Source organism: Colias philodice, chromosome 21 (genome assembly GCF_061535455.1).
Source record: "Colias philodice isolate Cphi_HAF_F1 chromosome 21, ilColPhil1 Martin Lab GWU primary, whole genome shotgun sequence".
In the NCBI taxonomy this organism is placed as follows: domain Eukaryota; kingdom Metazoa; phylum Arthropoda; class Insecta; order Lepidoptera; family Pieridae; genus Colias; species Colias philodice.
The window spans coordinates 3,713,695-3,727,181 of NC_143106.1; the positions used below are offsets into that span (position 1 = coordinate 3,713,695).

The 13,487-nt window shown below is 33.9% G+C and overlaps 2 protein-coding genes across 3 annotated transcripts in view; one reads left to right on the forward strand and one right to left on the reverse strand.

The window, feature by feature from the left end:
• Window positions 1–13,487, forward strand: part of RhoGAP5A (Rho GTPase activating protein at 5A) — a 161,272-nt gene that overhangs the window by 14,832 nt on the left and 132,953 nt on the right. The window lies entirely within an intron of this gene.
• On the reverse strand, window positions 390–13,233 carry LOC149478792 (serine protease gd-like). 2 transcript variants are annotated; one of them, XM_089708928.1, is made up of 9 exons: window positions 13,174–13,233; window positions 3,898–4,063; window positions 3,451–3,549; window positions 2,924–3,248; window positions 2,462–2,676; window positions 2,005–2,166; window positions 1,599–1,714; window positions 1,105–1,249; window positions 390–681 (listed from the first exon to the last, which is right to left on the reverse strand). In XM_089708928.1, exons 1-9 carry the CDS (start codon window positions 13,216–13,218, stop codon window positions 470–472), a joined length of 1,485 nt encoding a protein of 494 aa, XP_089565054.1. In that variant the 5' UTR covers window positions 13,219–13,233; the 3' UTR covers window positions 390–469. The 2 variants fall into 2 exon arrangements, with proteins under 2 accessions (XP_089565054.1, XP_089565053.1); XM_089708927.1 differs by lacking the exon at window positions 13,174–13,233 and adding an exon at window positions 9,936–10,255.

The window sequence follows — 13,487 nt, forward strand, 5'->3', positions numbered from 1 at the left end:
TCTACCTCTCAGCTTCCGTTCATCACTACTTTTTGGTACACCCTGTATAATATACAGATATACAGTAAACTGTCTTTCAATCCAGGATCAGTTTTACGCGTCCATTTAAAAATCGTGTATGATCTAGACGTCTGTAACATGTATAATATTATAACGTATACAATATATTGTAAAAAAAAGACGGGTTGCACTCCGGGAGTGCCGGCAGAAGTGAAAACTTGATTATTAACGTTGAGCATATTTGATATTTTGGAATGGTATCCATCTTACGCTTTTTCGATCAGCCTGGCGCGAGTTTAAGATTTTATACCCATTACAGAAAAAGTGCTCAACGCCGCTAAAGAAGTTTTCACTTCAAAATATCTTATTTATAAAATAAAACAATAAAATAGACATAATTCATATAAATTAAATTTTATTTGTCATGTACAAAAATGTAATATTAACTTATACAATAGGTATTCCCTAACTATGAATTCTCCCTCATCTTCTCCTTAATCCACGGTATATATTGAGCAGCGTCAGTAAATACAACGTATTCGTTTAGATTACAAGTGTGGTCCCCGTTCTGAGATACAAGGGATAATGAAACCACACCTCGTAATCTCCATCGGCCGTTGTCGAGTATGTAAAGTCCGCCTCCGGAATCTCCTAAGCATGGGCCAGCTCCTTTTCTATCACCTAAATAAATAAATTGCTTTAATTATTTCGCATTTGAACGTTACAAAAAGAAAACGTTGCAAATTTATTTTATTAAAAGGGTTTTTGAAGTGAAAACTTCTTTAGCGGCGTTGAGCACTTTTTCTGTAATGGGTATAAAATCTTAAACTCGCGTCAGGACTCGTGACCTGATCGAAAAAGCGTAAGACGGATACCATTCCAAAATAGAAAACATGTTCAACGTTAATAATCAAGTTTTCACTTCTGCCGGCACTCCCGGAGTGCAACCCGTCTTTTTTTTCATATTTGTTTTTTCTAAAAGATTAACAAAATGATAAGCATTGTTAAGTTAATAAGATCTGTATAATATGTATGTATATGTAATAATGTTATTTCTAAAATAATAAAGATCACTTAACGATAATAAAAAATATTACACGTTACCTGCACATAATGTTTTATGCGACGTTAGTCTATGGAATTCAGGCTTGCTAGCTCTGCACTCTTTGGTGCTAACAATCGGCATTCGAACCATACGGGGTTCCCCGGACCCGCCTGAACCTAACTCTGATGTTCCCCAACCTGTTACCTATAACAGATTATTGCATTATTAATACTACAGAGTACAGACATCAGATAATAATAAAGTCACATTTGCTTTTAACTCGAGTGCATTAATTATCCTGTTTATATTTATAATTTTTTTTAATGTTATTTCTGAGTTATTTCAATAGTAATAGCTATATTTAAAAAAAAAACTAATATTAATAAACAAATTCTGTGAACAAATTAGTAAACCAAGAGGACTTTTTAAGAAGCATACCTATTATTGTAACTTCGTGTTAATAGAACATACGAATCTGTACAAATTATAATAGTAAAACTAAAATGCAATGAAACCTAATGATTTAATTATATAGGTATTTATTTGAACTCACCACGCCAGTAGTGCCCACGATCCGATTCAAGTCCGCGTTGCTGGTCCAGAGGCACGCCGGAATAATATTAGAGTTAAAATTCACTGGCCTTTCTAAAGTCATCACGAGGATGTCATCTGTAAACAAGAAAATGAATCTATACAATAAATACCTACAAAACAAGATGTGTAAATACCAAATTTTGAACATGAACACAAAAATGTCGTATGTTCCCAGTTGGAAACCAGATGGTTGATAAACATACATTATATAATTTTAAATAAATACATATACATAGATAATTAAGCAAACGTATGGGATAACGTATAGGGTATGTAAAACAATGCTGTCTAAAATTTGATAATTTTTTTTATCTACTTATATAAAAACGAAATGAATGGCAAAATTCTTCCTAAAGAAATCTTACTTGCTAAATTAGTGGCATTATAAGATTCGTGTATGGCAGCACTCCTCAACTTCACTGTTACGGTGATGTCATCACCCCAGTCTTCTAGATTGTACACGCCGACCTTCACAACTATGTCCTTTATGGATGTGATTGAGTTCTTCCCATGCATGCAATGCGCCGCTGTAGATATCAAGGAAATGTATTAAAACACATAAAATATATCTTGCGCGAGATAAATTTATCAAAATATCCAATTTCTTGAACTTGAATAAATAACGATTGTAACGACTAAAACTACAATATGTGCCTTTACTCAAAAGCACAAAGGTATACATAAAAAAAACAATATTAGTAATATATGTATTAGTTAGTTATATGCTATTAATTTTTTTTTTAATTTTTGTAAGAGATTAAATAAGAAGGCAAATAAAACTGCATAGTCTCGAGCATCAAGTAAACGTAGCTTTATCCTCACCTGTGACAATATGTTGATCCGAAATTAAAGTTCCAGAGCAGATGTAACTCAAACTGCTTGTCCTTTTCCTGTAGATGGCAACCAACCACGGCCAGTCACCTCTCTCGTAGGTATTGCCCTGGAATATCAAGGGAGTTACGTTTTCTGACGTCACTCCACATTTGTCATAATGTGACGATGTTTCGATGTTTAGAGGTTCTGGATTTGGAGTTGTCCTGAAACGAGAATTTACAATATTTATTCACATTGACTTATTTAAATTTTTATGAGTACTTATATCATTTATTACACATAGGAGTATCTGAAAAATATATATAGAGTCTATAGTCGTGATTTTTGCTTATATAATTACTCATTTGAATCTGTATGTACCTTAATTATTGCTCTCGTTATTATCGCTAGATGGACATAATAAGACCAACGGGAAATTCATATTTCAGTAATTTAAATAATATAATATACCTGGGTGCTTCCGTAGTGGTAGTAGTGGTAGTTGGTTTAACTTCCGGGCGGTCCGTACGTTTTGGCGGGATCACTATAGGTCTATCGAATTGTTGTTCATTAGTGAAGGGCGGTACTTCATAAATTTCATATTCTGGGTCTCTGTTCGGTGGAGGCGGTGGTGGAATTTGCGGTCTCTTCGTAATCACTTCTGCGATTATTATTTCTGGACGCCGTGGTGGAGGTGGCTGTGGCTTATATACGGGTGTCTGTTGCGAAATTTTGTATATCTCGAATTCCGAATTCTGATTCGGTTGATTGATTTTTTCAATGTGGAATTGGCTGCCTAGAATTGAATGAAGTCTTATGTAGGTAGATACCAATTTGTTAAGTATTAAGTTTTATTATCATTGTAATTTAGAGCGATTTTCATTACACTGGCCATTGATTTGAATCAAATCAAATTTTATAAAAAATGGATGATTCGATACGTTTTTCGGGAAGGAACCTACTCTAGAACTTTGATAAATAAGTTGAATTTATTATACCTGGAATTTGGGGGTCATAAACGCCATTGAAATCGTTGCGAAGGTACAATGCATGTTGCAGGCTTATCATAGTCACATACCTCCCATGACCAGGGTTATCTGTAATAGACAATAATATAAGTTAGGTACAATTAAACCTTTTAATGGTATTCCATTAAAAGGATCAAACTATGTTTTTTCAGTTGCTGATTCCTCCGTTCTACACAAAAATGTAAGTGAACACATTATTGTTAGCAAAATAACGAAAGAAATAAAATAGAATTTGTATTTTTGTTCTAATCATTCATAAATCGTATAGCCGATTTTATGTAGGCTATGGGATACAAATTTGGTACGTAAAATTTCTTGTAAGTTTATTAATTTAAGATTTGTCCAACATTAAACACATTAATTTAAATTATTCATTGATTTAACATATTATTATTTCAATTTCAAGTTTCAACATACCACCAGACCCATAGCAGATCAGGTTATCGTTCGCCGAGAGTCCTGTCAGACGGGGCACAGGCGAGCTAACGGGAAAATTGACGCGGTAATCTATAGGTGCCCCGCGGTTGAAGTCTTGTAACACATTTAGCTCTGGGTTCAATAGCTGTATGCTTCCAACGTAACTCTGAAATAAACGAATTATAGGATTAACTTTAATATAATTTAAACTAATAACATTGTTTTCCTTTGATGGACCTGCATTTTATAGTTTTGATTTTTTTGTATTTTTTTTTGAAGATGATGTACCTAACGAGACTGGTCGAAGTTTTTATAATAAACAAAAATCGAAATAAAAGAGGTACCTACAAGTGAATTGTGTGATTAAAAAGTCGAAACTTTAGAGGATTTAAATTAAAGTTATTTCCCATGTTGCCGTGTTGGACATCCTGTATGGCCTATGGGTAATGGGGCAGATAAGAGCCTTTTAATTACAGTTTTACATCTGTTTTCTGTTTTCTTGGACAACTGTTTCAAGGACAAACACAAGTCCATGTTGATTTCCTTTGTATCCTGCCAGGCAGAGATATTTTTTATCTCTCCGGTCTCCCCACGGAATCCTTGGGCTTGGCTTCAATCAAACGTTTAGCGTTTGAAGCGATACTATTGGTATAGGTAATTTACAAACACATACCTCGCAAAACTTCCTCACACATGGTGGAAAAGCATCCTTATCAGGGTACGTATTCATACATTGCAAATATATAGGTATGGGCAAATAATTGAGTCATTATTGATCAAACTAATGACGACAAAATGGCCAGACCAAACAAGTGCAACGCGTCCATGGTTTTACCGATTCACCATAAAAAATGGAGTAGGTTCTTTATGTTCTTTAAGTAAAAAAATATTACTAATGGACCTATTGACCTAAAGTACAGTAGGTACATTGTTTGAATCACGAGGTTGGATTGAAATCCGCGTCTTCGCGTCTTCGGGTGCGCCTTGGAGGATTTCTATTCCTTAAACATTTTACAATTACAAGGTATTACTTAGTAAACTTTTGAAATGTTTTTTCTTGGCCAGCTGTATACCTACTTTCTTATAAGAAATCATTTTCTCCCGAGTTGGTATTTTCATTTAATTATTGGACCCTTTATTTCGGAAATAGACCTATTGCACAAAAAAAAAACTATAAGATGAAGACGTTTTCTATAATATGTAATACCTATATTGGAGGATTGTTAGATGCATGGACCATGGTATAAAACGGGTCTGTGTAAAGAGCACAGAAAATTTCCATTAAAAAATAAACAATATTCGACAACAATAAGCAAAAACTAAATTCAAGTCGAAGTCGGTGCCCAAAGTAAAACAAATATTAATGTAGCTTTTAGCTTTGTTTAGCAACATATTTCGCAACATTACAAAGACAGGTTTATTTCGTTTCATAGCTTGTGTTCAAGTTCAATGTTCCTTATACTTAAGAGGGTCTGCCCCGACGAGGAAAATACACGATATAGGTACATACCTACATTTATTGGCATATAATATGACGCAGCCCAAAGCCATTTTGCATTCAATATCAAAATTTACAGATAATTCACGAATTTTGATGAGATGTTAATTTGATTCTTCATTTAAATGTTAGATGACGACAAATATTTAATTAATTTTGATCAAAATAACGCTCTAGCATTAAGCATAATTAATTATTGTACGATCAAAGTTTTTTACCAATAACTTACCTACCTACCTGTGGTTGTTGTTATTGTTATTTGTTTACAATATTATGTTTTAAGTGTAAAATTTATTATTATTTGAACACAGAGGCGGCGTAAGGCGTGGGCGACGTGGGCCACCGCCTACGGCCTCGCGGTACAAGGGGCCTCGCGCCTCAAAAATTTTTAAAGCGAGAATAATAAAAAAAAAGATATAAATCAATTTTGTTGTGAAACGCGTTTTCTTAGTCTGGCAACATTTGCCTCGGTCGGCGGCAAATGTTCCAATGCCTTAATAAAAAATAAAAAAAAACCAACCAGAGTGCGGGGAATCCCTGGTTTTATTTGTTTACTTTCTTTACTACGGATAAGTCAAAACTTAACGCAATAAAAACTTGGCAGTGTTAATTTTTTTGTTTGTTTTTATTATTTTATAAAATCCGTCTTCAGGTTGCCATAGAACAGGGCCTCGCGAAATCTGTCTTGCCCACATCAAATTTAGGTCTTGCCCCGCCACTGTTTGAACAGATAAGTATCGTACTTTCATAACGCTTAGTGGTTGTTGGTAGGTAACTAATATTGTTTAATAATAATAGAACGAAGTCTTATTATTTGTACGAGCTCGAGCGGCTCATCTCAGCAGCGAATAAGATGGTTTGGGAAAAAAATTAAAATATAAAACATTATCCTTATCGTATATAAATCAAGAACAGTTGAGTTTTAGGTATATTGGTGAAAGAATTTCAGTAGCAATTTAAAACAGGTAAATTCAGTACCTAGTTATATAAGCTTATTTGGGTAAGTAGGTACCTTCGTTGTAACTTGTAAGTACATAATCAAAACTCTAGATGTTTCGATTCGATTTATTTTAATTATAGGTAGTAACGCTAAAATTGTTTTAAGCAATACACGATGTTCATTTTACGTTGCTGAGATTTAAAACAAATCTTTTCCTTGTTATGATAAAATCAGCTGCGCATAAAAAGGAAAAAATTGAAGCGTAACTCAAATTCGATGAATCTGGTTCAGTACTAAATCACAACTAAATCCAGTACTTTGACATATTTTTTAATCCGTTATTCGATCTCAAGTTACTTATAAATAGTTGTTGGATTAATGGTTCGTAAAATAAGTAAAAAATATAGATACAAATTATAGTAGTGTCCATGTTTACGTAGAATGGATTATCTATATAATTACCTAATTATCATATTCTGAGTAAACAGCAATACCAACTTATACCTTGTACAATGTTCATGTACTCAAGCAGGTAGACCAGGTACATATTACGTTACGTACACGGTACACATGAATAGTATTTTTACAAACGCCTACCAACTAACTCTTAACTAGGTATATAACATAAAAAAATGTTATATATGTATTTGAGATTTTTTAATCGTTTTTATATTCAAAATACGCGGAACGCTAAAAACAGGAAACCGTATAATTTATTGCAGTAGGTTAAATATTTACCTTTTTAGATCCTATTGGCTTTAGGCGATATTGTTTAATTGACTTAAAATTAAGTGCTAAAACATCATTATTTTTGTATTCCTTTTTCAAAATTAACATTATGTAGTTAGTTAGGTCGACGTTATACTTTTTTTTTCATCACTAATCCCTTTTCATATGTTTATTTTGATAGCCTCTCAATAACAAGAACAAAAAAAAACAGCTTATATTACCATATAGTTATACACCTGTACATAACAATAAAACGTGATCCTACGGCTCTTTATTATTCTTACAATCCACGTCATATCCAAAGGTGCCTAGTTATTTTTTTTAATTCAAAAAGTGCGAACGTGGCGCCATCTGTGTGTCTCAACAAAATTCATTGATTGGATCAATATAAAATTATCACAATGTTATGATTGGAATAAATGGAAGGGATAAGGAAACTCGTACTATGCTTGTACCTCAGTCCATTGCCGAGAAATAATTAACTGCATGCAACACGTTGATTCATAAAAAACGTTTTATACATGTATAACCTAGGGCATGCAGAACCGAGTCCGGTTCCAAGTTTCTGAAACCCGGTTCCAAATTGAGCTCAGAACCGGGTAGAACCGGGTTACCCGGTTCTTTTATAATACCTCGGAAAAAAATACGAAATAAAAACAAAGTAACTGTAAAAGTACCTGATGGGCCTTTTATTTTACGCGGCTTGTGTCTTATTTTATTAAATTAATAAAGAAACAAAATTTCAATACTTCTCTTTATTTATCAGTCTTATAAAAGTACCTTGTTATCATAATATCACATATAAACTTAAACCTTATTCATTAACTGCAAACTGTAAAGAAAAAAACCGGCCAAGTGCGAGTCGGACTCGCGCTCCGAGGGCTCCGAACAAACCTATTTTTTTTATTGTTGTAACTTAAAAATTTATGTTTCAGGCAATTTTTCCTTTATCTGTGTTATAAGATGTTACTTTTACCAAATTTCAAGGCTCTGTGTTCATGAGAAGTACCCTGTAGGTTTTGAGTTCCATGCGAATGTCGAAATTTGCGAAAATTTTTTTAGCATATACGGCTGTATCTTTTGATGCGTTGGCTTGTGAATTTGCCTTTTTCACAGCATCAAGGGACCGTAGACTTGAGTATTCGATATAAATTTCAGCTTGATACCAAAAACAAAAACATGACTTGATCATTATGTGAAACAGTAAAATCAACAGCTTTTCAAATTCACGACAAATCTAATAAAAATATTTCTGTAGCCTAATTTTTGTCAATTTCTAAGCCTAATTTTTTTTTTTTGGTAATACAACCGTAGAAAACCTACAGCATCTAATAGCGGCAGTACACATGGGGCCAAGGCGTTGGGCCAACGTGTTGGGAAAAAATGAAGGATATCAAGATTCCTGTTCACACATTGGCGTACTGATCATTCTGCATTGGCGCTTCAAAGATGGACGTAGTCCGTAGAAGTTCTTGCAGCCGCGGCAATTTAATTATATACAGTGCGTTTAATTATTACGTACATGTGCATCAATAACAATGAGTGTACTCTGCCGTCTGCGATGATACCATTTTCCAATCTCTATTGTCCTTTTTTTATAACTGTATAAATAAAACATTATTATGTTTAGATTTTTTCAAATGTTTAAAATGTGTACATTTTACATTTAATTTAATTTTAACTACTTACCTATAAAACGAAACTTTAAAGATTAGATTTTAGATATTATTTTATTAAATGATAATATTATTTATGTAATAAAGCACAATTTGATCAAAATAATGCTCATTGTATATTGTTATTTAATTTTTAAGAACAAGTAACTTTTTAATACTATTTTACTCATTTTATAAATATATTCATTTTTTTATCGCATTGTATGAAAGTTAGATAAGAAAAACATCTAGAATAATATAATAAATAGAAAAAAGAACATCTAATTTATTGAGTCATATGGTTTTATTTTTGTGTAGTTCATGCCGTGGATTCCAAATTATTCCTTCATGTCGATACAAATCTACGAATTGTAAAACCTCGGCGCCGCCATCGCTATCGGAACATGGTTAAACGTAAATTTCATTGACGCGCAACGATACTGTCTCCGCTGACGAGTAACAACAAACTGAACAAGACACCAACGTGTGAACGCTGTTTGTGGAGCGCGCCAAGATCCTTTGATGTGTGCACAAAAAACCGACAACATTCGGTTGGCCTGCCAATATTGGCGCCAACTAGGCTAATGAAGCCAACATACCGCCAAGTAGCTCTCTACACGTTGGCCCAACCCGTTGGCCCAACACGTTGGCCCAATGTGTACTGCCACCATAAGGTTAGACAACCAATCAGAGCCACGTTTGAGGCGTGGCACGAAAATTCGCGATGCACGTGAGTCGGACGTTGCCAGATAGAATAAATTTGTTAAAATAATGCAGCAAAATATAAAAAATACTTTATATTTTAATATTTTGGTCGGAACCGGGAGAACCGGGTTTCATATTATTCAGACCCGGTTCTCTAGATCATGAAAAAACCCGGGTTTACCCGGGTTTTTCGGAACCGGGTAAACCCGGGTGCATGCCCTAGTATAACCTACTACCTAGTAATATGTTGTAAGTACATATTATATACAAAGAACACATCTTATTTCGATTATAGCATTTAGAATAACAAAAAAAACATAATAATTCATATGATAATTGAAAGCTATTAATTTATTGCTATTTCATAATTGAACGTCACGTTTTTATTTCACCTTCGTTTTAATAGGTACTTTGTTTCTCTTAAAATCATATAGACCGTATTTACTACAAAGTATGACGCGTGCATATTCATGAGCGTTTCTTGGGATGCAGATGGTGAAAAAATACTCACAGTGGGCAGTCTTGTAGCTATGGTGAAATTTGCCCTTAATATAATAGAAGTCACATATCCAAAAGGCTGCAAATGGATTATTCCATAGATCCCCGTATGATCCGACTTGTAATTAAATATTTCAGGGCACGGGGACTGAACATATTGGCCACAAACCGTAAAATATTCCAAGAGCACTGTGAAAAATACACTAAACCACAAACGCGTCATCTTTATTGTCTTAAGTTTATAAAATGCGTATCATTTTAAGCTTTTTTTATTAAAACAACTAGACGTGTTTTCAAGGCCTTCGTCGGATTCACACTGGACATCACGGTAATTCTCGTCTCTACAAAATATCCCAGCGTGGTAAAACCATATACCAAACCGCTTTCGAATTAAATATGTTTGTACCTAAGTACCTAATATTTATAATAAAATATTCTTGGGTTTTTTTTTCGGAATTCCTTTTGTAAATTAGTCCATATTATATTCTAATTTATACACATTTCATCTCGGTGTTTGTGACCGCATCACTTCGTTGTCCGTCTGCCTGTCTGTCTGTGAAGAGTCAAGACCCATTTTCTCAAGAACGCTTGGAGGTATCAAGTTGAAATTTATATTGAATACTCAAGAGTCTGCCTTGAAGCTGTGAATTAAATCAAACTAGCCAACGGCAACGCAATCAAAAAGATATAGCTTTTTTGCTGAAAGCAACGTAATAATAGACAAAGGAAAATTTTAAAGTATAAATTTTACAGTTACAACTTAAAATAAAAGACTGGTTAGCACGAAACCCTCGCTGCGCGAGTCCGACTCCACCTTGGCCGCTTTTATTTTAATTTTTAAGTTTTATATTTATATAAGAATTTGATGATGGGTAAAAAAATAGCAGTTCCTAACCAGTCTTTAATCTACCTCTGTGATACACACATGATTCACACACTCATCATCTGTTATAGACCACAGGCACAGTACAATGAGATATTATGTCTTAGGTCTAAGTAATTAAGAAGAACATATTACATATGTACATATTATTATTTATGTTTATTTATTGTAAGATATACATAGTTAGTACAAATAAATATGTAGGTAGTTATTTGTAATTCTTTCACATTTCACTTTTTATATCGGAACTGGACAAAAACGAGAAAGCAATATAGTTAGGTATGTACATTCATTTGGTTGAACTACATTTATTATGTACCTACATACTTCTAATTTCTATAACGTTTCTTAAGAACGTGGGTTGTGTTAAGTATCTAGAATGAATTTTAAAATACCTACGTAGAAAAATAGGACTCTGTAAACGCTCTGTTTTACTCTATGATTGAGTAAAATATTAGCAAGCTTTAAAAAATATACGTTACGACTTACGAATAACTACCTTCCGTTGTTTTAGGAGGATCATGCAAATAATATCTTATTTAAGTATTTTAATAAGATTTTAATAATCATAAAATTGCCGATTTATCGGCATCTCGCATAAAATTTACATCCGATTCCATGTCATTATGTATCCATTGCTATAGCCGGTTTTAACCAAAAGATTGATGAAGTCATCGTATCTAATATATTATTATTACATACCTTACTCATAATAATTATCCTTGAGTATTGACACTATTGATGGTTGAAGATACGATAATATCTCAGATGCTTAAATTTAGTGCATCCAGTGTAGATAGACTTTAACATATTCTGTGACTTTATTTCCGTATTAAAGCACTAAGATAATAATTATTATATGTAGTTGTTAGGTATATGTATGTGCTTCTCAATGGCAAATTACCTACATTGTAGTACTTACATTGTAAATACAATCTCATTGCGGTTTTCAATTCTGTGGATCGTTTGATATTTTGAGGAATGAAATAGAAATGATATATACGGATATACCTACCACTACCTACCCATAGCGTCTATAGCGTAATAAAAGGCAGATACATAAAATGACGTGGAAGTGGTAGGTATATGTATATTATGCAAAAAAACTAGCAGTCTCCTCTATACGTAGTAATAATAGCTCAATGATCACGAGGCGGGACTTTTCGCGGGAATTTTTGCTATTCTTTATAAATTTATATTTATAAAGCATTTGAATGCCATAAAACAAAAAATATCAATTTCAACAAAGATAGAATATACATTTAAAACATTAGCCGAAAAAGCAACTTAACCGACTAAACGCAACCCGCCTAATTTAGCTGATTTCTGACAGAAGTTTTTACGCTGTGCGTACCTATGCCGCTCGACCTCATATTATGTATTCTAAGGTAAAAGTTTGATCGTTAATTATATTATACAATTCTATCACATGATCATATAGGTATTTTCAAATTTCAACAATGTTTATATCTTTTTAAATAGTATATATTATTTGGTTACTAACTATGCCGTTATTACACCTTTCTTACGTAATCGCATTAAATAGATTGACATCCTTGGGGGGAATAACATTATGTATGTATAACATTATACATTTACGTACTACACTACTTCGTAACTTAAAAGGGGAGTAGGGAGTGAAAGCATGAAACCATAATGGTATACCCATTACTCGTCTCTGAGGTGTAGGTATGTGTCCATCCGATTGTTCCCTTTTAATTTTCCTTCCTTGTTCCACAAATTATAAAATTCTTAAATTTAATTTCATGAATACTATATCATAATTCATTACTAACAATATGGATGTGTGATAAATACATCATTATGCACATAATAAAACTAAAACCGTGAAGATGTAATAAGTTATGAATAGCTGCTCTATCTTCTATTAGGGCGATTATCACACTGCCACGCACCACGCTGCATGTTGCGTGACTGCGTGTTTAACGTTACTTGTATATAACTCCGTTTGTATAGAAAACACGCACAGTCCAACACACTGAAAATGCAACCACGCGCGTACATGCGGATCACGCGCATACACGCGAAGAAACATGCATCCCCGCGCGTAGGTGCGGGGCGAGACGCAAGGTATGGCACACCGAACCCGCAGTGCCGCGCGTCGTGATGCTCAGTATTGTACGACCACCACAGAGAACGGCGAATAAATGAGAGCCGCCGTGCGTGAATCTACAAACGCACCTACGCGCGTGAGTGCGCAAAAAACCCGCACGATGATGCAGATCTGCACTCCCGCAGGAACGCGCGTAGGTGCTTCGACATGCAACATGCAGCGTGATGCGGGGCAGTGTGAGGATCGCCTTAGAAAGGATTCCATTGAATATTGATATGTGATTGAAATACTTACTATTATATAATTAAATGTGTAACATATACACACTTTACACACCATTGTTACTTACTTAAATTAGGGTGCTAAAATATAATTGATAGAAATCCTCTACATAATATTAACTCATACTTTTCAATACCTCTACATAATTTTCAATACCTTTGCGTAAAATAAATCAATAAACATACTTACATACTTAACGCAAATGTAGCGGTATTTTCTATAACCTTTTTCACGTCTATTTTCATCAACTCTGAGGGTATAATGGTCCGGGAGCCAGCAGCAGATTTTATGACCAAGTTCCTCTCAAGCGGTAATTAGTAAAATGC